The sequence below is a fragment of the Homarus americanus genome, unplaced genomic scaffold (genome assembly GCF_018991925.1).
Source record: "Homarus americanus isolate GMGI-L3 unplaced genomic scaffold, GMGI_Hamer_2.0 scaffold45698, whole genome shotgun sequence".
Lineage (NCBI taxonomy): Eukaryota > Metazoa > Arthropoda > Malacostraca > Decapoda > Nephropidae > Homarus > Homarus americanus.
The window spans coordinates 10208565-10233964 of record NW_024735554.1 but is presented as its reverse complement, the minus strand read 5'-3'; the positions used below and the strand labels follow the sequence as shown (position 1 = coordinate 10233964).

Here is a 25400-nt window from a genome sequence, read left to right as displayed (position 1 = left end):
CAGTGGAAAAGGTTTGAAGATCATGGTACATTATTACAAGTTGGAATAGTAGTAATAATATTAATATTACAGGCAATTATTCAATGAAAGTCTCAGGTATCCCTTGCTATACAAACGTTCACTCTGCGAATATTCACTTCTACTAATAATCGATCCTTACACCTCTTCCTCACTATACAAAAGCTATGGTCCCTTAATTACTTCCAGCTTTGTCTCAAGACTCACAACCTGTCGTGGTTTCTTTGTTGTAGTACGGGTAGCCAAAGATTCAACAGAACGCTTGGATACCATAACGAAAGTTGTAAAAAAAGAGATGGCATGAGTACACATAGATAAAGAGAGATCATTTCACACGCACAATGAATGGTGAGTGAAAGGATGAAGGCTTGTAGGAGATACAGGAGGGGGGGGGGGGTATGATCAGTGAGCGGAATATGTCTCTGAGTATCTCTCCCCAAGATAGCCAAGCCAGCTGATTCCCGGCAACGCATAATTTGAATTCGTATAAGCAGGGGAAGCTTTTGTATCTCAAAAGAGTGGTGTCAGTTTATGAAATTCATTTAAGCGAAAATTCGTATCTAGAAAGTTCATATAATGGGAATGCTGTACCTGTATTGTATAAACAGTATTGTGTAAATTAATAAAACTATAAGTACTGTATAGGATAGGTATATACAGTACAGTACAGTATACAGTCTTACTTCATTTTATTTTATAAAAAACTGTAGGTTAAAATATCTGGATAAACAAACTGTACATTTATCAAAATAAATATTAGTTAATTATTTATTAAAAATATGGCATTGTCATAGTGCTGGGCTAGCCACAACTACAAAAACTGAGAGTGCATCAGCCAAATTTGAGTTCTGGATCCAGCCCTGACCTGTATACATTAACAATAAAGAAAGCTATTAACTTCCACATAAGTAAATTTGCTGACCACACAAAAATAAGGCGTGAACTGTACAGTAATTAAATCTGATGGAAACTCCAAAAAATTACAGGAAGACCAAAGCAAACTATTGTAATGCCCACAGCCATCCTGACCAGAGTCCCATTAAAGTCATAGTACAGTATCATAAAATCATACACAAGCTCCGTGTGTCCTGATCAAATAGCCATTGGTTGTTCGGCCAGGAATCCCGGTCAAATATCCACTTTGTTAAAGAAAACATCGTTTGAAGATAAACTGATAGACATACTATATACAATGTACTGTATTTATTATGTAAAATCACCATACAAGTTCACAATGGTTCAACATGCATACAGAGAATGCTAATTATACAAACATCAGTAACCATTTAGTCGATTTAACCAAGGAAGTTTTTAAAAGCTTTATTTCCTTTGGGGTGCTTAAAGATATGTTAAGAAAATCTGACCAAATATTTTATGGCAACTATAAATTATCTGATTGGGATAATACCAATTGGTTCTGATAAACTGCCTTTGAAATGGTTAACACCCTTTTTTATCAAAGCTAGTATATGTTCACCTGAGTGAAAATAATGTACAGTATGCAGTATTTGCACACTTTGGTGAAAATAATGCATGTGGTATTTTTTGCAAATGTTAGTGAAAATAAGGCAGATGGCATTTGCACACTTTACATTAAATCCCTTCCCTGCCAGTGCCTGACCCACACACTAATGGCTCCATAATACCATGAAATAGGTTAGGATCTTTTTATATTAGTGCACCGTTCTATCTAACCTAACCTAAACATGGGGGGGCTCCCCCTGATTAGGTTAGGTTAGGTTTTTGGTGATTTTCTATGTTTTTTTTTACACATTTCTAATATCAAAAGAAAGAATGGTGCACTACTATAAATTGGCCCAGGTTAGGTTAGATTTACACTACAGTGTGCAAATACCACGGATGTTATTTGCACTAAAGTGTGCAAATACCCATGGCATACTTTTATTTACCCCCCCCCAACAAGAATTGTATTTCATGCATTAAACAAAAATATCCATCGTTTCCCTTTTCCCTGTGTGATTTTATCAATATATATATATATATATATATATATATATATATATATATATATATATATATATATATATATATATATATATATATATATATATATATATATATATATATATATATATATATATATATATAATAAGGCAGAGAAGTGGTCGAACATTTATGAATTTGATAAGTTAGGTTTATTTGAAATAACCAACCACTTACCTTCTTGTTAAGTAACTTAAGTTAGTGTAGGTGTTTTGTTAGTTTGTGTCAGGTTGTCATAATTTCTTTTAAGGTAAGCCACAACCCCCAATATGATTCTAAAACTGTGAAAATACAGTGTACTGTACTGTACTATGAACACATTTATGTTGTTTAACAAAATTACGTTACTGTGTTGTAACTTCTAGTTACACAGTCGTTACAGACTATAGAATGGCTTGTTTTCTTTGGGATTTTCTCTAAATTATGAGCTTTAATGCAGAACCCATCTTCAGTGAGGGGGCAAGGTCAATAAATATACAAAGCAAACTACATAAAATGCCATTTTAGATGAATGAGTGACGGTGACCTGTCCTTGGTTAAATCAAACTTAGCTCAATGATTTTTTTTAATCCACCAAGAGTGGTACTCAGCCTAGTTGCTATTTTCTTAAGTGTTTTCTCGTCCCACCACCACTGAACTTAGTGTGAAACTCCTCAAGACAGCACACCAATAATAGGTTGGGCTATTTAGAAGACGCAGTCATCCATACATACTTTCTTTTAAGTCCAAGGCACTGTTTTCCATGATAAAGTGAGGTAATATAGTAGAGTACTTACGTCATGGTGGGCGCCTCTAGCTGCTCTCACCCGCGTCTGTTCCTCACGGTAGCCGCTCACAGTCTGTACTTCACCTGCTGCTCTATGTTTGGGTTGGGGATTTAACTCATAGAGAATATAAAAGTGGAGAACATTTAACTATTTAAAAACTGCTATAAAACAGCCTTGATATTTTAATAGATTTTGAAGCTAATTCGTTGTATTCATCTTATTTCATTATATTTGTTCGTTTTAATATGATATGCAAAGATATAGAATAATTATGTATGTTTTTCTCTATGAATATATTACCACCGCAAACTTTAAACCATTAAATTGCTTTGGTAATGTACATTATTATTTATGCTTATAATTGGGGCAATCAACTATGATATACAAGTCTCCGAGATTATGTTACTTAATCTGTATGTAATTATGTGCTTAAAATTAACCTAAAACTTTTTATTTGTCAAGTTTAACATCATAAAGTACTACTGTATAAGATTTACCAATAAAACTCACAATTTGTATTAATCATGTACAAAGATGATATAAGAGTTAGTACAGGTGTTGTAGGGGGGCAAGAAAAAACTTTATTTGTTGAATCAGTTTTCCCTTGTAGCGTACTGTACTGTATTGTGGCCAGTAGTCAATTATCTTTAGATGTCTATTATCTCTTTGTATGGCCACACAACGTACGTACATGTAGATATCTCACACTCAGGAATGAGGTAGAATAGAAACTCACGATGCGTTTTCTGTATATATATTGTTGTACAGAGTAGTGCTAATGAGTTACTAGGTGAGGTGTAGCTTGCTCAGAGTTCCTGTAGGGCGTAGGCATGGCCGTATTTAAGTCGTCCCTTGTAGGGGATGGAGTCCACTACACCTTAACCAGGTAAATAGCAAGCAAGCCCAGACAAAACAAGGATTGAAATTGATAGTATAGAAAAGTTACTATAGTACTTAAGTTTACAATTTGCCGTGCGAGGGGCTATTTTATTGGGCACCCCCTTGCATCCTGTACTACTGAAGTTGAAATGGACAGCCATTTGAGGTCATAGGATGAGGAATAGGGCGGAGGCGGGAGTACACCCGAGCACCAGAGTTAAGCAAGGTCAATTCCCCCCCCCCCCCCCCCCCCCACGCCCGACCGTGATTTAGTTCCTCATTAATGTTCATGGTTCATTAGAAGTCCATCACTTCATGTCTACGTACCCAGAAGAAGTATGTTTTCCATTGCCGAAATGCCTTCTAGGAGACAGAGTTTTACCATAGGGCAAACACATTGTGGGGGTATGAGATATTAGTTCACACTCAGGATGGGATGGAGATAGGAAACTCACAATGTGCTCACTGTATACATAGGGTATTGGATGTACAATGTAGCTTGTTGCTGGGTAGGTAGCATGGTAATAAGCATTGAGTAGAGAGAGCTGGGTGGTGAGGGTGCCCAGAGTGAGGGCACGCGGCTTGAGGGACGCCAAGGTCGCTGGCGGGAGCGGCAGCCGCACGACTGGCGCAGAGGAGGAGGTGTTGCTTGCTGGGCACTGAGTAGAAAGAGAGTGGTCACAGCGGTGTCAGGCCTTATAAGGCGGGGGTAGGCGTGGATAGATAGTTGACCCCCGCTCCGTGGGCAGCGCTGGAGGCGTAGGCTGAGGAATTCGAGAAGGTTCGGTGCTTGTAGGGGAGGAATCCACTACATTAAGTGCAACATTTTCGCCCCCCAGGCCCCGATGTGGGTCAGTGACCTGTGCCCGGGGGGGGGGGGGGGCTAATCCCCGAAAAAAAAAGGTATTTTTCTTGACATGTCTCACAAGTCCATCATTGTCAGGTTTTTCTTCTATTACTCTGCTGAGTGGCCACTGGTTCCTAGAGTTGGCCTCCTAAGCTACGATGACCATGTCATTTGATCGAAAGTTGCACCATGATTTGAGATGGGTTTGGCAGCTTCTCAACAAAGGCAAGTATTCCTGCGATACGACTGCTCCATCAGTAGGCCACCTAGGGGGAGAGTGCATGTACCAGGGCATATAATGTGCATAAGCGTGAGTGCCTCAAGATTATTGACATCATCTGAAATAGGGGTAATCGGCCGTTCATTCACTAAAGCTCCCACCTCGCAAAAAAGGGTCTGAAGACTTTCATCGTCTAGCACAAATATGTTCTGTGGTACCTCTATGGGCCGAGAATCTCACTAAGGCGTTGAGAAAGGTTTCAGCATCTAGCGAAGCAAGAACTTCAAGGTTTATAGCATGAGTAGTCAGGCACGTGAACAGACATCCCCACCTCTTGAGACGTTTACGCCCCTGGTTAAACAAATAGTGGCTTACCTGGAGTAATTCGATTCCCCAGTAAGTCAGTTAATGCTGTTTCACAAGCTTCCAGTTGATCCAGCAGCACACCACACACAGCCAAGTGATCTTGTTCAGCAGCCGGCTACACTGGGGAATCCATAACTTCTGCCGTAAACACGCCAACATGTGTTCTCCTCCAGTGTCCAGCCTGAGTTTCATGTATGTTCCGCACAAAGATTTCAGTGATGTGATACTGTATTGATAAGGAAGTAGGATCGGATGCTGGATGCCCCATTGATAGGGGGCATTCTTCATTTGGCCACCCACCCTGATTAGTTCATCCTTGCCCAAAAATGGCTCTAATCTGCAAAGCTCACTTTGCCCCCTCAGCATACCCCTAGCAACAGCTTTCATCTTGTCTGGATAACACTCCCTTTGCATCGAGCGTAGGATAGCCACTTCAACCTCCTGCACCTCTGCCACACTTATTCCACTGTCAGTAACTGATGATACTTCACATTGTTCCCTGTTGTCCAAAGTGCTGTCCTCTCACGGTCTACTCTTGCCTTCCCACAGTTGGCATAGTTGCCAACGCGTAGACGATTTCCCATCACGAGTATCGTCACACTCCTCCACAGCCTCACCATCCACATTAACTACATAATTACTCATATGTAGACTTATCATCATCCATAGTGTCCTTTGTCCTGTCCTGGCATTTCTGAGTTGTATACTCCATGCCTCGTTATGGGCAGGTGATTCTTGGCACTTCAAAGAGTTTTTCCTAAATAATCCGTGCTGTGTCCTCGCTGGCACGATATGGGGTCCATAGTTTGGCCATGCAAGGCCCCCCTTGAACCTTTCAGGAGCAATTGACTTCCCTGTTCACACTTCATCAAGGTTCTCTTATGGGACTCCAAACCCACCAGTCACACCATTCTCCACTCTATCACCCATCAAAATCACTCCTTTTTGTTGTTAATTGTAATTTCTTAGTGTACAGTACTCTTAGATACTGTACTGTACTACACAAATTTCATTCTTATCAGTGCATAAAGCCTAATGCCTTCATCCAGTACTGTACTCTAAATCAAACCATATAAAATGTTACAATCCCACACTTCACTTCTTAAGTTTATAAACGTACAAGTAAATATTCTTTATTTATACTCGTGCTACAAGACCCATTCCTCACCACTGTTATCTTCTAGCATTCTAGCATTTTCATCTGACACACTCCTAGCATGTCCACTTCCTATTCTTATAGACTAATTCTCATTATCAATATTAAAAAAAATAATTAGAAAGCAATTAATTTCAGTTGAAATACAGTAGTCAATAAAAATTCAAAATAACAACAAATATATATTTTTGGTATTGTTCATGTTATCAATACAGTACTACAGCATATCATTTATGAAAATATTAATACTTGTATAAGGCTTCAGTCATTTTTTAAGAAAAACTTATTCTACATCAATCTATATATACAGTTAAGATTGAAATTCAGTCATATCAGTTTCTTCTGAAACACAATGACATTCTTCACTAACAAATGATCATATAATATGCATAGCACATGGAAAAAGTTAGCGTTGTTGTGAAACATTTGTACAGGTATATATTCTACAAATTTCGAATTTGAGGGGTACAAAAGTATGTTTTTTTTACTGCACAGTACTTGGTAAATAACACACAATGTTCAACCATCATATACCTTCTTCCACTTTGCAATAGGGTGAGCTTCAGAGGTCTTCCCCACACCTAGGTCACCATGGATTGTCTTTACAGCGAATTGACAGAGACCCCAATTGACATACAGTACTCTTAAAACATACTTAAGACTTACAATATTTGTGTAGGAATAAAAGTTAAAGAAAGAATTAACAGCAATATCTGGCAAAATAATCTATTTGCAATATTATAAAAGAGCTGCAATATTGTTTTCATAATATTGTACGCTTAGCATGCCCCTAAAATATAAGTCAGCAATAAATTTGATTGTATTCATTAGAATGTCCTCCCAAAGAATAAATGAACAATACTGTACTGTATAACAAATGATATAAAAGAAAATTTCTCATCTGTTACTATATTAACATCAATTAACTTTTATTAACTACAGTATCATACATTAGTTACTTTAACACCCTCAATAACAAACACAAATTGTCAACATGAATAATGTCATTAATCTAATTTATTCTGATTAACAATATAGTTATCCTTCTCTTTATGTAATTTTACAATAATGTAATATATAAGTTAGGGATATAGTCCCACTTTATATAGGCTAATTCCCAATAACAATATTTGTCAAGAGCTCATTTCATATCACATATGACAGTCTCCTTGAAGGAGTTTCTTCATTTTTTTACACAGTACAGTACCTAATGTAGTGAATACAAGTGTACTATAATTTTACAGTTTACTTATTCTATTATTGCAGTATAGTCACTAAATTTTTTGAAAGACATTGAATTAGACGAGAAGTTAAATTAAGACGGTAGATAAGTGAGGAGGTCGGGCTGGATGGCAGCAGGAATGGCCAGCTGTTAAATTTGCTTTGTTCCAAATATTAATAACACTTAATGCAGCTACTAATTTTTGGTGCAGTATCTGAGAACAAAAACAAATGAAAATAATATAGAACTCATGATTATATTTAAGGTACTATATTATGAATAACAAGTGTTATGAGCTGTATCACATGCAATAAATATTTGTAATCACTTATAATCATTTATAATTTCACATACTGCACCTAAAAAAAAATACCGGTAGTACTGAATATTAAGATTATCGCAAGTAGTAGTAGTAACAGTGGTGAGAATTAAGGTGTTTGATATGATTGATAATGTTGTACAATACAGTACAGTACAGTATTTATTACAGAAACTCTAAGTTATATGTAGGTACACAGGAAGGCCCAATACACATCACAGTGAAATTGTACTTGGTACTGGGATAAAGCTCTAATCATATCTAAACAACTTGGTGTGATTATAAGGTTACATAATATTGGCACCATGTTAATATATACAGTACTATAGTATGCATAAAGTCAGCCAGCCATTGTTGCTTTAACTCCCAGGCTATGCTAACCCTTCACTCTGTACTCCTATTAGGGATGAAGTACAATTCAGTATGTGAGGATAAACTATCCTTGCTATTTCACATTTCAACAGACTAACAATAACATCTTTTAACATCTAACAAAAATAAATAATTCAGCAAATAGAGAGAAATACGGAAACAGGTCCATCACTGGTATATTTAAGAATTTACAGTAAGTACATAAATATTATTAATGTTTTAATAACAGGTCATTTATATCTATAGTATGCTCACCATTATGACTCCAATGAATCATGCCTAAAATTTGAATTACTGTACTGAAAAAATACAACACTGTACAAACAACTTAAAGAGAGTTTGCTTGGCACTTTCAAAAGGCAACTTGTAATCTTGTGTAAACTTAAATTGCACAATAAAAATATTGTCCAATGTCAATTATTGTCAGTTCTGGTCATAGTGATAATTATGTTACCATGTATTACAGCAATTGCATTTAGAAAGGGCTTAGCAAAGACAGGAAATGCATTGCATTTATGTGAACAAAAAGACAGTTGGCATCACTTTCCAAATCAAATTATGAAATTAACTTTACGTAACAATAATCTACTACAATAGGTGTGTATAGTGTGCCAATGTGTACAATTCCTTCCACGAAAGAAAAACAAAATTTCAGCTCATTTACTCCTTTTACACTGCTGTCCCCAAAAGATAATCATACCATGTACTGTACCTATGGTTTATATGATTCTAATAACTACAGGCATCCCTCAATTTAACAGAGTTCTCCATTCCCGAAAACCATTTGTAAATTGATATTTCTTTAAGTGAATGTAATTTTCCCACTGATTTCCATTATTACATACTACTGTATACAGTACTGTACTGCATTTGAAGATATATTCCAACAAAAAATATGCCCAAAGCTTATTTATAATGACAAATAAGACATTTGGAAGCACATACTTAATGAGAAACAAGATTTATACTATATTTATTACTAGTACTGTATTATTATTGGCAAATACGTTTATTCACTGAAAATTAAAAGGAACACTGACAAGAATATTTGGTTTAACCTATTGACTACTGCATCTTTGTTATTAGTATAGTAAGTAAGAAATTATAATTTCATAATCTATGTATAACAAACAATAACATCAGTAATTTGCTTTTATTATGCTTCTCACTATATTTCTTGCATTAATTAGTAATTCCATGCTTGACAACCCTCATTCAGAGCAGTGCCAAGGGTCAGCTTACTGATCTCTAAGATGCTGACTTCTGTGAACTCAAGAGAACCTGGGCACCTGGCACCAGATACATACTGGTTATACTGTACCAGAGAGAGCACATCCATATCACTCTCACAGCAATTCTCAGTTACAGCTCCTGTAATTATATCTTAAGTGTATCTATATAGTGTTACACAAAATAAAGGACAAACACTGTTGTGTTTCAATAAACTCCCTGATAATTAAAGTGTCTTCAAGTAACTGACTTTAACTACATGTAGTCATAACTACTAAGTGCTACAACCTAACCATAACATCAGGCTCAACTGACTATAACAGTAATAAATGTTACTGAGAAGCACAGTACGATAATTACCGAGAGCCTCTGCCACTGGCTGAGGCCTAACCAACATTTTTTTTATTCCACAATGATGCACCAGCTAATGTTCCCATACACATTATGCTTTTACTGAATATAAATTTTGCTATGGGTTTAACTGAACACTGAATGCTACAGTACCCTGTACATCTTATGCATTTAACATTTTATAGTGTACTGTACACATACAGTTGCGAACACAAGTATGACCATTACAAGATTAGGTTTGGGACCTCCAAAAGCCAACGCTAAGTGATCAATTGTATATTGATATTAATAACTTAATGGAGAAAAATATGTTCCCTTCCTGAGTCCTTGAAGAGCCCAAACAAGTTTTATATCCTACAACTATAATGATTAAATGTCTAAATAACTCAAATAATTTATAGACATAAAATCAATCAATTTATACAAAATAAAAATATAAAAACTATAAATTTATACAAAACAAAAATTTACATTCATTTACCTAACATGAATGTGTGTGTGTGTGTAAACTTGGCAGGTCACCAAGCAAGATGTCAGAGTAGCTACATTGCCATACCTCTCCTCCTACAAGGCGAAGCTGTGTTATTGTTATTTTTCAACTAGTAATTTCGAGTTGATACTACAGTATAAATGTATTTTTATTAATTTTCTTTTACTGTACTCTGTTACATGCACACACAATTTTTCATACAGACCGTGAAAAAAATATAAGAAATTATTATCATAAGTTAAAAAACAATCAAGATTATTAACATTTATCATGTCAGCAGGAGTAAGCCAATTGTGGGAGAGGCAGAGAGGAGGAGTGGTGAGGGAGGTACAAGACTGGGATCTCATCCTCCCTACTGGGCCAAGCTGTGAGCTGCTTTATTGTTATTTTCAACTCGTATTTTTGGATAGATATACAGTACGTAATTTTGTTCTTTTTTATACTGTTTACATGCACACACAATTGTTCATATAGAATGTGCAAAAAATAAATAAAATAAAAGGTTATTAAAAGATCAAAAACAATGAGAATAAAAAATTTCTTACAACCATGGGAGTAAGAGTGTAGATTGTGGGAGAGGGAGCGGGTGGTGGGGGTGAGGTGTCAGTGATATCCTCCCCTACTGGGCCAAGCTGTGAGTTACATTGGTGTTATTTTTCAAATTGTATTTTTGGATAGATATAGGTAATTTTCTTCTTCTTTTTTTACTCTGTTACATGCACACAATTGTTCATACAGAATGAGCAAAAAAAAAATACTATTATCATAAGGTTAAAAACATAAAGGGATTAAACATTTATTACATGTGTGGGAGCTAGGACAAGAGAGTAGTGAGGGAGTGGGGTTCTCACAGCTCTGCTGTCTTGTGCTAGTGACGAGATTGCCAAATGGCAATGCACTATTTCTTTATTTATTCCTCACATTTACTGATACAGGATACGTAATGTATATTATTTCATGTACAAATAATAGCTTCTTCCACACACAAACCATCCTCTGGGAGATGTGACACATTCAACTACTTAGCCTGGCAATCACCGGGGACGGGCAGAACCTTCCATGCATCTCGTATGGGTCGTATGTGTTATGTCATTCCAAGATTGCGTCATCATTTCTTGGAATATTGCGAGTTATTGAACATAATTTTTTCATAGTATATTCTGTACACTGTACTTATATAACATTTTGTAAATTGTATACATTTAAGGTTCTGAATAAAGGTAGTGAATCAAATTGTATATTGAGGCAATTATTAATGAATAAACAGTTCTTTATTTATTAAATTTTATCATTAAAATCCTGATAAACTGAGGTGTAATGTTGATTGGTAGTGGAGAATGGCATCACACAATTACTAAGCCTGAGTACAGACACCTTGACAATGAACCATTACAGCAAGAAAGTAAGCCAAGAAAGCATGGTCATTGGGATAATGAGGAGAGGCCTAAACCCAACTCAAATTTCACAAAAACTGAGAATGACTTGGGCAAAGGTTTATTGTTGGATACAGTGTGTACTGTATTGAACAGAAATAGGGGTTGAACTGAGTACTGAATGCAATTTTTTTATATTGTTAATGTTTTCAAACTAATCTTGTCACTACCTATGACACTTTAATAAAATTATTGACCATCATTCCTTTCTGTTGTGTTAACCAGAAATATATGTGCAATAAACACAAATCTATGGAAAAAGAATTACTCTTAAATAAGATTATAAATGATTGTTGCAATTACCAAAGCATAGCCATATATGTACAGTATAAGATATGAGAACCATGTGAATGAACATTAAATTGTGAAATTTAGTTTCAATATTTTTGAGAAAATGGCTTCTTAAAGACTTTCTGGAATACTAATTCACTATCAAGTTTAAATATTTGCTAATTTGTAATAAATACATAATAATTATCTAAACCAAACTTTATTCCGAAACAAAAGTTACAGTTTAGTTAGGTGGACTTCACAGAATTAATTAGTGTTTTATAGCTTTTGAAAATATGTTCAGCTGTAAAAAACTGCAACGCATGAATCCACAGAATGACACTCATTAAACTGCATGTTTACAAAACTGCTCGGAAGCATACCAAGGAATGCAATCTAAGGCTTGCATGACCAACGGATGGGCTCAAGGATTGGTGGGCATGAGTGGGAGCTCAGAAGGCCATAGGGAATCCTTCAGGGGAATGTCATGCTTTCTATGGACCAATTAATCACTTCAGTAGCAGATGCTATGACATTAACATAATAAAAGGAATTGCACGGACATCAGAGTGGAGAATGAAAGTTAGCAAACTGAATACCTGTAATGCTTATTTATGAAAGATATTAGACTTTGCCTGAACTCTTAGTGTTTGTTTCAACTGGAAGTTTATGTCTCCTCATCAGTCTGTAAAGAACGGGATGGAAAGGATGGAGGAAGGATTGGACGACGCTATTTTGTGAACTGAAAAGATATACGAGTATTCACCATACGGCCTTGCATGCTGTCTTTCTAATACAGCACTGTACTGTGTATGACAATTCATCTCAAACTAGCATTTTTATTTTTTTTGTATTGGTAATCAGTATAAATTAATTCAAAATAAAAATACAGTGACTGCTTAAGCTACCAATCAACACACCTGTTACAAACATCTGCTAATTCATAAAAAAAGTTAACTACACTGTACTTACAAATCCTGTGGGTTTGTTTACTATTGATGAGCTGCCAGATCTCACCATGGCCACCACGATGTGTATCATTACTTATGTTCGCAACGGTACAAGGGTACAATAATTAGCTACTTTGTCCTCCCAACATCAGATAACACTGCAGGAGGATGTAAACATCGGTGCCCCCACAGCTATGATCCTCGGGCCAATGTCTGGTTATTAATTCTTGTACCAGTCCTGTGAGCCAAGATGACTATAACAACACTTTCAATAAGCTCTCTTTTTCATACAGTACATTACTTATTTTTAGTGTCTACATATTACAGATTATTTTGTATTTAATGATATACTGAAGGTAATTCAGAAAATAAAATCCATTACGTCAGATTAAATTTTGTAACTAAAAAATTTTGCTATGTAATTCAAAATTTTTTCTCAATTTTTAGCAATTCCTCACTGCAATTGTTTGTAAATTGATCCTTCATAAATTGAGGGATGCCTGCATAATTAAAAAAAATTCTATATACTGTACTGTATATATAGGAAACCCCCCAAGTTCGCGGATTTTTATTTCGCAGTCCTCTATTATTCGCAGATGACACCCTAGATGTACCCAAGAATGTCTGTGGGTATTTTTAAAGTTGCTGGCATTTTCGCGGCTGGGACAGGGAGCCATTTGTTCTAGAGACAGTAATTTCCTTTACCTGTAGTATTGTAAATATGTGTGTGTGTGTAGACACACATGCACAAAACACATACAAATATATAATAATTGGAAAATCCTCTCACAAATATAATCAGAAACAAATTTATTTAAAATGTAACAGTCTACCCTCAAGTCCATGCTCTATTACTTTATTATTAAAGCACGAACTTGAGGGTGAACTGTCACATTTTTAATAAATTTGTTTCTGATAATTATGTGAGAGTATTTTTCCCATTATTATTTATTTGTATGTGTTTTATGTGTTACATATTTACAATACAGATAAAGGAAATAATTGTCCAAAGGGCAAACACATAAAGGAATATACATTTCTTTGTATACAAGTAAAAATGTAACCACCCCCAATCTGCAAATGTTATTCGCGGATTTGGCGATTCACAGCCATTTTGAGAACCTAACCCCTGCGAATTTGGGGGGCCCCCTGTACAGTACTACACATTTATACTTGAAAAGCAGTGGATTGTAGGGTATTTAATTAAAATGCAATGTTTTTTCACTGGAAAATTCTGATACTGTACTGTTATACTTGACTGAATCAAATTACGGAGTAAATAATTAAAATAAAATTGTGCAGGGAAATGACAAGTTGCAGGCAGAAAGAAACTGTACAGTAAATGGCAACCAAATTAAATTAAATGCAGAAATAAATACATTTATACATAGAAATATGAATTAAACGATTTGAATTTAGAATAAATCCAAAATAACCGAGCGGTTTTGAAAGTTCGCCCAGTGACGGGCTTGAAAATTCTGGCCTGTCAATTAAACTGGAGAATTCCCATCTGGGTGATCGTGTTTTCACTTGGATGCTTCTCAATTTGAATTGTTATTAATTTAATAATTTAATGTTATTCATTTGTAAGTAAGGTTGACAAGTATAATATTCACATGACCTGTGGTCAGGTCACTTGACATCAGGTAACCTCATAATAGCGTCAAGGCTAAAACAGGTGGAAATAGAAGGTCATTTAGTGTACTGGTTGTTGTCCCTTCCAACTGGTACCCTGTACCTCCTGTGAATATAGGAGGTACAGTAATTTACAGAGCTCCTTTAACACATCTGTCGCAAGTGAGATACAGTATGGGGGTCAAGTCCACAGAGGGCTGGGAACTTGCTGATGACCCGTGCAATCAGAGGTGCGTGGAGAACATAGGAATGTCATCCAACAAGTGAAAAGGTAGAGATAAGGTATGCTTAGTTGCTGATTATCTAGTTAATTCGGGAAGTGTAATATTATACAATACTGTATATGTAAATAGCCCACATTTATATAAGTTCTACTGTCAATATGTTGATGGAGGCTATTGCATTACCGGTAGTTTGGGAGGAAAGAGTCAGTAATCTTTATAATAATGCATTCCTAATATAATTTATGTTGTATTTTGTTATTCCTAATATGTACAGTATAACTCATATTTTGTTCCTAAAATTTATTCATCCTAATATAATTCATAATAAACACAGCATTTCTAATAGAATTTGTGATGTATGAACGATGCTTAGCTATACAGCAATTGTCCACGTGGGACTTGTCTTTCTGGGAATTATCTTTACGGGAATCATCCACTGGGAAGAAATCGTCTACTTAGGAATCGTCTTAGTGGCATGTAATCTTGGGTCAATGCTGCTATCATGTGTGAGCGGATCACCGGCGCATGCATAGGTTAATGCGGCACTGCCACCTCATCAGTTGAGATGCTTAGCGTCATAAACCAATTTTTTTTTAGAATTGTGTTGGTGGAAATATAAATCTGAAATATTTTGCAAGATTTTGAGAAAGTAAATTGAATGCAATTTGTAATAAAACCGTACATAAACTATTATTGCATCATGGATGTCCATAAGTCTGACACCCTGTTGTTTACTACCTGTGCGGCAAACATGTTGGACGCTAGTGTTCTCCCAGGATTTATATATCATCTACATATTATCAGCTCACCTCACAATGTAAATATATATATTTATACTGTAATTTTTATTTTATCATTACTGTATGTACATTTAAAAAATATATATGTTTGCACAGTAATTATAAATTGAATAGTTTATGTGACAGCCAAGGCATGGAAACTGAGTGTGGTTGTTGGTTGGAATACTGTAATGAAGAACAATCTTCTGAACGATACAAATAAGATGCTAAAACTGAACAGAAAATAAACGGATAACTGAACAAAAAAATTTGAAAATTGTCGAATACAGTATAAGTACTGTCAAAATATAATGAACTCGGTTAATTCGGATTTTTCGGTAATTAGAGTGAACAGAGCCCCTTTTTCATCTAATTAAAGAGCATAAAGTACACAGAAAAAGAAGTGAAAAAGGAATTAAGTATCAGTCCTTAATGTAATAGTTATTGATGAGACCAGGAGACACATATACATGGTATGTACAGTACAAATACAGTGAACCCTCAGAGATTTGGACTAAAGGGGGGGGGGGGACCACCTGTCCGGCAAATGTACTAAATGTATGAAAACGATAAATAATTATATAAAAAACACCAAAAATACAGCAAGGAGTAAGTACAGTACTGTATTTAGGAAAAAACTTTAGTGTGTATTTTCCTCCTGTAGCCATAGTTTTCTTAAAATAATACACACAGTTCCAGGAAATGTGTGGAATAAATAAAAATAATACCAATATACAAGTTACAACCAACAAAAAATATTGTATTGCCAAATCTTTTAATAAAAGTCAAATGAAAGTTTAACAGTCACCATTTGCATACACTCCCTGCTTCACAATAGTAATGAAGACCAGCTGGGACGCCGATTCCCTAGCAACACTCCCCACCCCCTACACTCTGCACTCTCGTCCCATTACGTGTTTGCCCTTTGGAAAATTACTTCTTTTACTTTTTCATAACATGTATGTAGGACAGTGTGTGCATATAACCAAGTAAAAATAAATGAAGAAAGTTACGTATATCTACCCAAAAATGCGAGTTGAAAAACAACCATAACACTCACAGCTTGGCCCAGTAGCCTGGTGGTTACAGTGACGAGTCTAACCTGGTTACAGTGTCATGATTAATCACTATTAAGCACTATTATATCAGTAAACACTAATAATAAAAGTAAATTCAGTGAAATATTGCAGGGAGTGAGGAGCGTTACAAGAGCAGACGATGCTCTTACTAGTGGTCACTCACTTGCTTCCGTTGCCAGGCGTACGATCAAAATATACATAAGGGAGAAATACATATCTTGTAGTTCAATTTGAAAACGGCGATGGGCACAGTGATAAACAAATTATATAAACCATGCATTTACCTATGATAACATAATAAAAAACATTGTATCATTACTAGAGTGAACAACAATTGACAACTCTGTTTATGATTCCCTCCTCGGGCACCTGTGTCCCGCACGCTGACATCTTAATTACATGGACCTAAGATGATCTTTGCTCTGTTTTGGGAATGCTTCTTAGGGAGGCTTCTTAGCTTGTGGAACTCCCAAATTTTGTGCGAATCTCCCGAAATCTGGATTTACCGGGTCTGAATCTTTGAGGGTTCACAATACATATAATTAGAGAAAAGATGACAAGCTCAGACTACTACAGTACTGTACCTGGTGTTGGCAAAACTGAAGTAAAATTGAGTTAGTTTACAAGATAAAAGAAGCATACACACAGAAATGAAGATGAAATGGGTAAAGGGGTAAAAAAAAATAATAAAAGGAAAGTAAATAAGTAATTGGAGGAAGTAGATGAGGTACTGAATAAACAAAAAGGAAGTGAATGTAAACAAACAAAGTAGATAAAGGAAAACAATAAGAGGGAGAAAAACCATGATGCCAGAGAAACAGGACACAAGGAAAACAATGACACATGTAAATATAAAATAATATTAAGTGAAGGAAAAAGTTGTGCATTATTTGGTCACAATGAAGAGTGGTAATGCTACTATCAGTGCAAATAATCATCTTACTTATCTCTAAATTTTTAAATGCAGTGGCATTCTGTTTTCCAATGTCAGTGGTCAGATATAATACAGACATCAAGGAGGCAGAACGGTGAACGGCAGGTTGGGCAAGGTGCTCTTGACGATAGCCAGGATTCTGGATGGTTCTGGTCTTGTCGGGCCGCAAACCTGTGTAAATTTCATATTTAACATTGTTATAACAAAAAGATATTTTGGCACATACTAAATGCATGAAAACGATTTACAGGTATATATATATGAGGACACTGTGCCTATGCATGTGTCTGTCCACTATCTCTGGCTAGTTTTAAAAGTAGAAAGATTAAATTTAGCATGGAGATATGCATGCTATAAAATATCCTGGTTCTGCAACTTAAGGTGGTTGGTAAGAGGGCGAGGGGAAGACCAAGAAGGAGATGGAAGAATGGGGAGAAGACAAACCAAACTGGATGATAGGTGGATGGGCATTAAGGGAGTAGCAATGTGCACAAATGCCCGAAGAGCAAGCAGTCAAGTGATTTCTGAGGAAGGACATGTTGTTGATGGGTACTGTTAGGTTTTATGAGGTGACAATGGTTGCTTCACAAAATCTAGCATCAACCAGCAGCAACATGTCTTCCCTCAAAATTATAATAATAATTCATGCAATAATCCTTACCATTTACTTAAACAGGAAACACACCACATTGGTCTACAATAACAGGCAACACAGCTATTCCCTGAACCATTATTTGTTGTTCCACACTGACGCTGTAGTTTAATATTAGCTGCCACTTCCATACACCCAATACACATGACTGATTCCTGAAAATAATTAAAACACATAAACAAAAATGACATACATAAAATCTGTTAATCCATAAACCATTCAAATTTATATCATTCCTATCTGTTAGTTCCCACCCGCTTCTCCGTCCAGAACAAGGAGTCAGCATATTACCTGTTAATTAGAGCAATGTGAATCAAAGGTAAATGGTGTCTTTTCAGTGAGAGCAACTTGGCAGCTAATAACATACACAACATAGCTGATCGGTAAGGATGAGCATCGGAGAACTTATCAAGGGCTCCAACACACCAATCTGATTCTCAATAACTTACTTGGCCCATAAATGAGATTTACATTTCCATGTCCTCTTCTAAGGATACAATCTATCACTCATTCTAAGTTACAAACATTCCTCTGTAATAAGCAACTGATACAAAAATCCTTATAAGTTCAAATACTAATTCATCCATCCCCCATCCCCCTCTTGAATAGTTTGCCTCTTCCCTCTCATATTAAACTGTCCATGTGTCTCGTTATGAATTTCGTTATCTTCCAACACACCCCATACTCAACCTCTTCCCCAACTTCCATGGGCCTCGGTGTTCCACATTTAGCTACTGTCTTCTCCATTACTATATTTTCACCTTTTACTTTATCAATACCATTCTTACCATACTGGTGCTATAGTATATACAGTAGTTCCTAAATACTGTATTTCATTTCACTTAGAATTTCTGTTTCCTTGCCACCCACACACCATAACTATGAAAGTGTATCTACCTTCAAAATGTTGATATTATACAGTAGTTGCTTTTACCTGAATTTATTTTTTTTATATTTCACCAACCTTAAATTCTTAATTCAACTTAAAAACATTAGTACAGTACTTTATTCTCATGTCATATCTTGTTCCCCATTTCATTTGCAATGCAGTTTCTACTCACTCTTTTGGGTATCTTTTTGCGAGTATTTTCTGTCCTATTTTTAACCCTTTAATAACAACCAACGTCACAGTGTGTTTCAATTTCCCTGCCTTTTTTTCCTGCACATATGGGAGGACAGTTTATAAAATTAATCAGACATGAAAGGATTATTCCCAATTGCTGTAACCTCTAATGACATGCCTTAATAAGTAAGATATTATACAAATCTGGAAGATAATTTACCCTAGTTTTAAAGACACTACTCACATCCATAATGTTGACTTTAGGGTTTAAATTTACAATTTCCAGGAAGGCTTCAAGAAAGCGATCTGAGAGGCTTTGTTGCACTACAACTTGTCGAGCATTCACAACCGGGTTGACAATTTTTCGCTCTAACTCTGAGTATTCCAAGGAACTCAACCTGTGAAATAAAACATGTATAATATTATAATCGTGAACTTTACTTATACTCTAAATCTTAAATCACCTTTACCTGTAACCTCCATACTGCAAAATCTAATGATAATCAAAGGTTGATGGTTATTCAAGAGAGTAAAGGTATAAGCATGTTACAACAGAAACTGTTTCCATTACTGTATTTTTCTTCTTTTACTTATGTGTTCATATCCCGCAGTATCTCATAATTTAATTCTTAGTACAAACATTTTGCACACCTTATCCTGTTAAAACTGATGCCAGTTTATGTTAAAGATAAACCAACATTGATACAGGTAACAGCCCAATATACTGTACCTACTCTAACCCCAATATATGAAGAAAAAAATTGACATTAGTCTACATTTTGACACCTCCTTTTCTCTATATGAAAGCAAACATTTGCTTAAATGGATAACAATCATATTTCAACACCCTTATTTTTTTAATGATGCAAATCTTGCTTTAATGATGTTCTGCAAAAAGAAAATTTCAAATCACTTGCACAGAACTACTTCTGGCATTAAAATGGTGATGATTCCCACCAAGGACGTGCAGAGACACATTTATGCTCTGCTGTCCAATGCTCCTCCGTGCGAGCCACCCCTCACGCCAGTAATGCACGGCTTTCTTTTGCTGTATTCACGTGTCTCCTCCTGCCCTTTCACACAGGTCCTACAAATACTTATATATATAGACCAAGATGCCTGGTCACAGTAAGACAGAACCCACCTGCACTACCCCTACCTGTGCCATGTGCCAAGAAGTAAGACAAGGCATTTATCCTGGAAACTAAGTTCAAGGTGATCAAGCATCATGAAGCTGGTTAAGGGCCAACAAAAATCGGCCAAGCCCTTGGTTTATCAACCTCTCTTCTCGACCATTCTTCATCTCCATCCTCAGTAATTATGATAAATTAAAATTAAATTGTTTTCAATGCATTAATTTTTTATTATTATTTTTTTTTTTACAGGATGTACAGTGGTGAACTTTGCATGAAAAATCGCCCTATTTGACCCACATTTTCCCTTCCCAAAACAAAACCCCCCAATAATAGTATGTATGGACTCCACCATTCGATATACAGGGTACAGTACATTTTTTCACTTATAATACGGTTTCCAGGAATGCAACCCCCTTTTGAATATTGAGGGATTCCTGTACAGCAGTATCTCGTACAAGAAAAAGAGTTAATTACCCGGTATATGTAATCTACCTACATTTTAAGTCAACTAAGGAGTGAGAGAGGAGTGAAACAGAACAAAGGCCCCAAGGTATTGTGGAAAGGACTGATTGATAAGATAAAGAATGGAATGCTAATGTGGAACAGTCAAATGAAGGAACTGCATACTGAAAAAAAAAATTTATATGGAGTCATGCAGTATGTTGGAGTGGGACACACAACTGCAGTGTACAAGGATATTTACTTTGCAAGACAAAACTGATCCAGATAATGTGATGTATATTGATAGCAAAATAAAAGTTACTCTGTCTTGTGGTAGGAATCAAACATCTTTAAATAAACCATCAAATAAAAATTTTCCTATGATTTTATGCATGGAAAAAATAATTCAGGTACAGTAATAGGGATTGGCTTTTCAAAATCATATAAAACATGATATTCTAACCTGATATAAAATGGTGCTATCCCTTCCCTGATGGATGTCACTTTGATATTGAGTAATTGTGTGTCCAAGGAGTTGTTTTGAGAGAGTTGATGGTTCACACTACTCTCAAGGGACAGAACGGCATCACGCTGGTGTGTCAAATGGACCCTGTATGCTGTCACCTTCATCAGCCAGCTGTCAGTGGCAATGACACGGCAAACACTGTTGGCTTTGGTGCTGAATTTGTCTATCCTGCCAATATGAATAAGAGTAATTAGTAAGTGTTATTACAGTAAAACATTACAGAATATTGTGCAACAGCAATAATGTATAATGTCAAACATTGAAGTACCATGGATACATATTTAGTCTTTGAACACAAGAATACTCAAAGGGAGAAACATAGTGTAAGTCTGACCTTCTGAACTCATTGTTGACATCAGAAGCCACTGACACCCAGGCAGATGGCCTTACATTTCCTTGGCTATACAACGACAATGTCTTGCTTAAAGGATGACGCTGCCAGTTGTCACGCCACCAATTTGTGACTACTAAGGCTGTCACAATGACTGGGACTAGTGATAATATAACTACTACTGCTGTGGTGTCTGGGTGGATCTGAGTATTTGCCCATCTCATCAGTGAAGGTTCTGTCCTGATCAACATCAATATATAACCTAGGAAGAAGATACAATTCTTCTGAAAGATTATATAACTCATTATCATCTATACAATAATCTAATTTTTTTTAGTAATTCACATTAATTCAAATCTACATATCCAATTAATACTAGAAATATAAAAAAAGTAATAAATATGTTCCAGGAATAACATAAAAAAAAAAAAACATATTACAACTGCATAAAATATGCTGCATTAAGAAAGTAATGACTCTCAGTCTAGAATGAAAAAGTCCCATGAAACGAGAAATAACTCTTGCTGTGCACTCTATTTCAGACTTTAGATGAATTCACAACTGTTTTCTGATAAGCAGGATAGCTATCAGTGTAGAATTCTAAAAATACCATGTACAGTATTTCATAAAAATTATATTTGAGATTACAATTTCTTTTCATTTCAAAATCATACAGAATTTGTCTATCATTTATACAGTAGCTTGATAACATGTCTTTGTCAGAAAATACATAGCTACAGCATACTGTACAGGTAACTTCACGTGCATTGCACTTACCTGGAAGAAGTAATACATGAACCATAAGTGTGACTGCAGTTCTCCTTATCTGGTACTGGATAAATCCTGTTAGTTGGCTGCCCAACCAGGATCCAAGCAGAGCTTCAACAGTCAGCCCAGCAGCGACCATCTCATCCGGTGGAAACACCACTACCAGAGCAAACAGCCAGTAGAGTAAGGAGTAAAACCACACCTCTCCAACCATTACTTCCTGAAAATATTGTACAAATTCATAATACACCATCACTTCATTACCCATAACGTTTAGCTGTCTGTCACAAAAGATCAATATACGGTACTTGTAATTTGTTCTGTTCATAACTAAAAATAGTCATATATTGTAATGTAATTAGAAAAAAATCTAACTGGAAAACTTGCTACACAGTTTCATTATCTTAACTCTTTATTCTATGAATGCAACTCTTAATTTTCTTCCTCTACTTAAAGAACAATACAGCATATGTCTAGGACAAATTTCAAAATTTAACTCCAGCTACACCATCAGGTAAATAATATGAAGGAAGACTAGACAGATATTGGAACACTGAACCACAAAATATAACATCAACTAAGCCATTACATACACATGACTGGATTATATTAATAGGAATTAACTGTCACACACTGACAAAGCTCACATCAATTGTCTACACTCTTAAGAGGACCTGAGGGTATTAACGAAGGGACTAAAATGTTATTCTTATATAGTACATGGGAAGTCTACCAAACACAGTAATACATATTACACAAGATCACATTATAGCACTAAACTACAGTACATACAGTATTTCTTTACAGTGGTAATGCTTATGGCCATCACCACTGTGTCTTGAGTTTGATCCCAGCCCAGGTCAGAAGTGAGAAGGGTTACTAGTCCTTGGCCCAAGGCCCATATTTGAGCTAATTTATATCATCTCTGGGGACAAAAATGACCAATTTTTCTGAAAGCCCAATGTCCATGGTTCACAAAAATGATGGGGAGGCCATCTGGGAATCCAGTTTTATGCTATTTTGAGGTTACTATAGCAACCAATATAGTGACGAAAGGTGAAATCTATGAAAATAGAGAAAGTTACCAGAGTGACATTTCCAGGTAACTTAATAAACATATTAAAAAAATATATGTATCACTTTTTTATTATATTTGCTCGAAAAATTAACTTACAGTTTCATGTTTGGTTTGAAAAAAATATTTAAACTGGGCAAACTGATCATAACTATACCAAGTAACTCTGCTGCAGCAGAATGCTCCTTTTCTGGGCTAAAATGAATAAATACTTGCTAACGTGGAATGTAAGGTCAGGAGAGATTCATTCAATTTAGAATATTCTTTGGGAATTAAGACCGTGGTTCCTTTTATGATGAAGTTATACAGCAGTTAACATCTCATAAAAGAAGAGAACTACTATTGTACTGTATAAATAAAATGGTTAAGTAAAATATTATACTACCTTTGCATTGCTAATGCACTACTACACATGTTAATTTATTTTACACAAGTGTGTGCCTGCTGTACTATTTATATACATAGAGTATTATACAATCATTTCCTGGTACATTTTGTTATGCTACTCATTATATAGAGGTCCCACTAATTACCCAAATGTAGCCAAATATAGCCGGAATGAAGTCAAATAATGGTCCTAGATGAATAAATCGGACTGCCAATCACTTCTCGACTAGTATTTGGTGTCACAAAGTCACAAAAAATTGGTAAACTTAATTTAATCTGAGTTAATAGATCAAGTGCATGTACCTAACCTAACCTAACCTAACCTAACACAACTCAGATTAAATTAAGTTTACCAATTTGTTTTTACTTTATGACACCAAATAATAATCGAGAAGTTTCACAGCCCAAATTACGCTTGTACGACCATCATTTGACTACATTTGGCTACATTTGGGTAATTCCTCGCTCCGTCGGTACATGCACGCGATGTATTAACTCAGATTAAATTAAGTTTACCAATTTTTTGTGACTTTCTGACACCAAATATTAGTCAAGAAGTGATTAGCAGTCCGATTTATTCATGTAGGACCATTATTTGACTTCATTCCGGCTATATTTGGGTAATTAGTGGGACCTCTATATAATGAGTAGCATAACAAAATGTACCAGGAAATTCTGATAACTTCACCTGCGATTGTTCCCATATACCTTTAATGTTTGTGTTCTCTAAAAAACGTTCAGGTGTTCCAGGTATTAACTACTTATGTGTGCCCTATAAAGAGGGGAATGGGACGGCCCGACCACAGTTACTGTTGTTGTTGACGTGGGTCAGGTGTGAACCCGACAAACGAACCCAACACCTGATCCGAACCCAACACCTAATCCGAACCCAACACCAAACCCGAACCCAACACCTAATCCGAACCCAACACCTAATCCGAACCCAACACCTAATCCGAACCCAAACCCCTGGCTGGATTAGTATTTTCAAAGACATGATAATTTATAACATTACTTTAGTTAAGAATACTATTGCCACACTTAAAATAAATTTAATTTCATTTAAATTTCCATCATAGTCGCGAATAATGTAAGTGTCAAAATTATTAGAAAATCATCATTATTGAAATATTATTCCGTTATCTCTTACACAACACCGATCACAGTATCCTTTAACTTTATCTGTATCCTGTCCTCCCGTGATCAAGGAGAGGGAGAGAGAGAGTTGCGTACAAGTAAAGAGAACAGCCCTTTATCCTCTTCGACCTCGATTGGCGTGTTAGATAAATATATATATATATATATATATATATATATATATATATATATATATATATATATATATATATATATATATATATATATATAAATATATATATAAAGATAGATAGATAGATAGATATTAAGTAAAATCGCCAGGCAACTTTACATTGGTGATTGATTCAACATGTGCAGTATATAGACAATAACTGGTTA

The 25400-nt window shown here is 35.6% G+C and overlaps 2 protein-coding genes across 5 annotated transcripts in view; both read right to left on the bottom strand.

Moving 5' to 3' along the window:
• The window catches only part of LOC121871510 (major facilitator superfamily domain-containing protein 12-like), a 46913-nt gene extending 44041 nt beyond the window's left edge, over nucleotides 1–2872 (bottom strand). The window contains exon 1 of the mRNA XM_042373911.1: nucleotides 2799–2872. The gene's annotated coding sequence lies outside the window, so the exon portion shown is untranslated. The remainder of the gene's footprint in view (nucleotides 1–2798) is intronic.
• Nucleotides 2873–6426: 3554 nt separating this feature from the next.
• On the bottom strand, nucleotides 6427–24759 carry LOC121871508 (E3 ubiquitin-protein ligase TM129-like). 4 transcript variants are annotated; one of them, XM_042373906.1, is made up of 8 exons: nucleotides 24633–24759; nucleotides 22472–22682; nucleotides 21698–21956; nucleotides 21301–21531; nucleotides 19505–19658; nucleotides 18207–18352; nucleotides 17555–17716; nucleotides 6427–13132 (listed from the first exon to the last, which is right to left on the bottom strand). In XM_042373906.1, the coding sequence occupies exons 2-7, from the start codon at nucleotides 22674–22676 to the stop codon at nucleotides 17599–17601; spliced, it is 1113 nt and encodes a 370-aa protein (XP_042229840.1). In that variant the 5' UTR covers nucleotides 22677–22682; nucleotides 24633–24759; the 3' UTR covers nucleotides 6427–13132; nucleotides 17555–17598. The 4 variants fall into 4 exon arrangements, with proteins under 4 accessions (XP_042229840.1, XP_042229843.1, XP_042229841.1 ...); XM_042373909.1 differs by having other exon boundaries at nucleotides 6427–9541; XM_042373907.1 differs by having other exon boundaries at nucleotides 24686–24747.
• Nucleotides 24760–25400: the final 641 nt, after the last annotated feature.

Coding starts and splice junctions, on each gene's coding strand:
- LOC121871508 (XM_042373906.1), bottom strand. CDS start 22,676: ATGGTTGGAGAGGTGTGGTTTTACTCCTTACTCTACTGGCTGTTTGCT. Junction 21,532..21,697: donor GTCAACAATGAGTTCAGAAG/GTCAGACTTACA, acceptor TCATATTGGCAG/GATAGACAAATTCAGCACCA. Junction 19,659..21,300: donor ATAGCACCATTTTATATCAG/GTTAGAATATCA, acceptor TTTATTTCACAG/GTTGAGTTCCTTGGAATACT.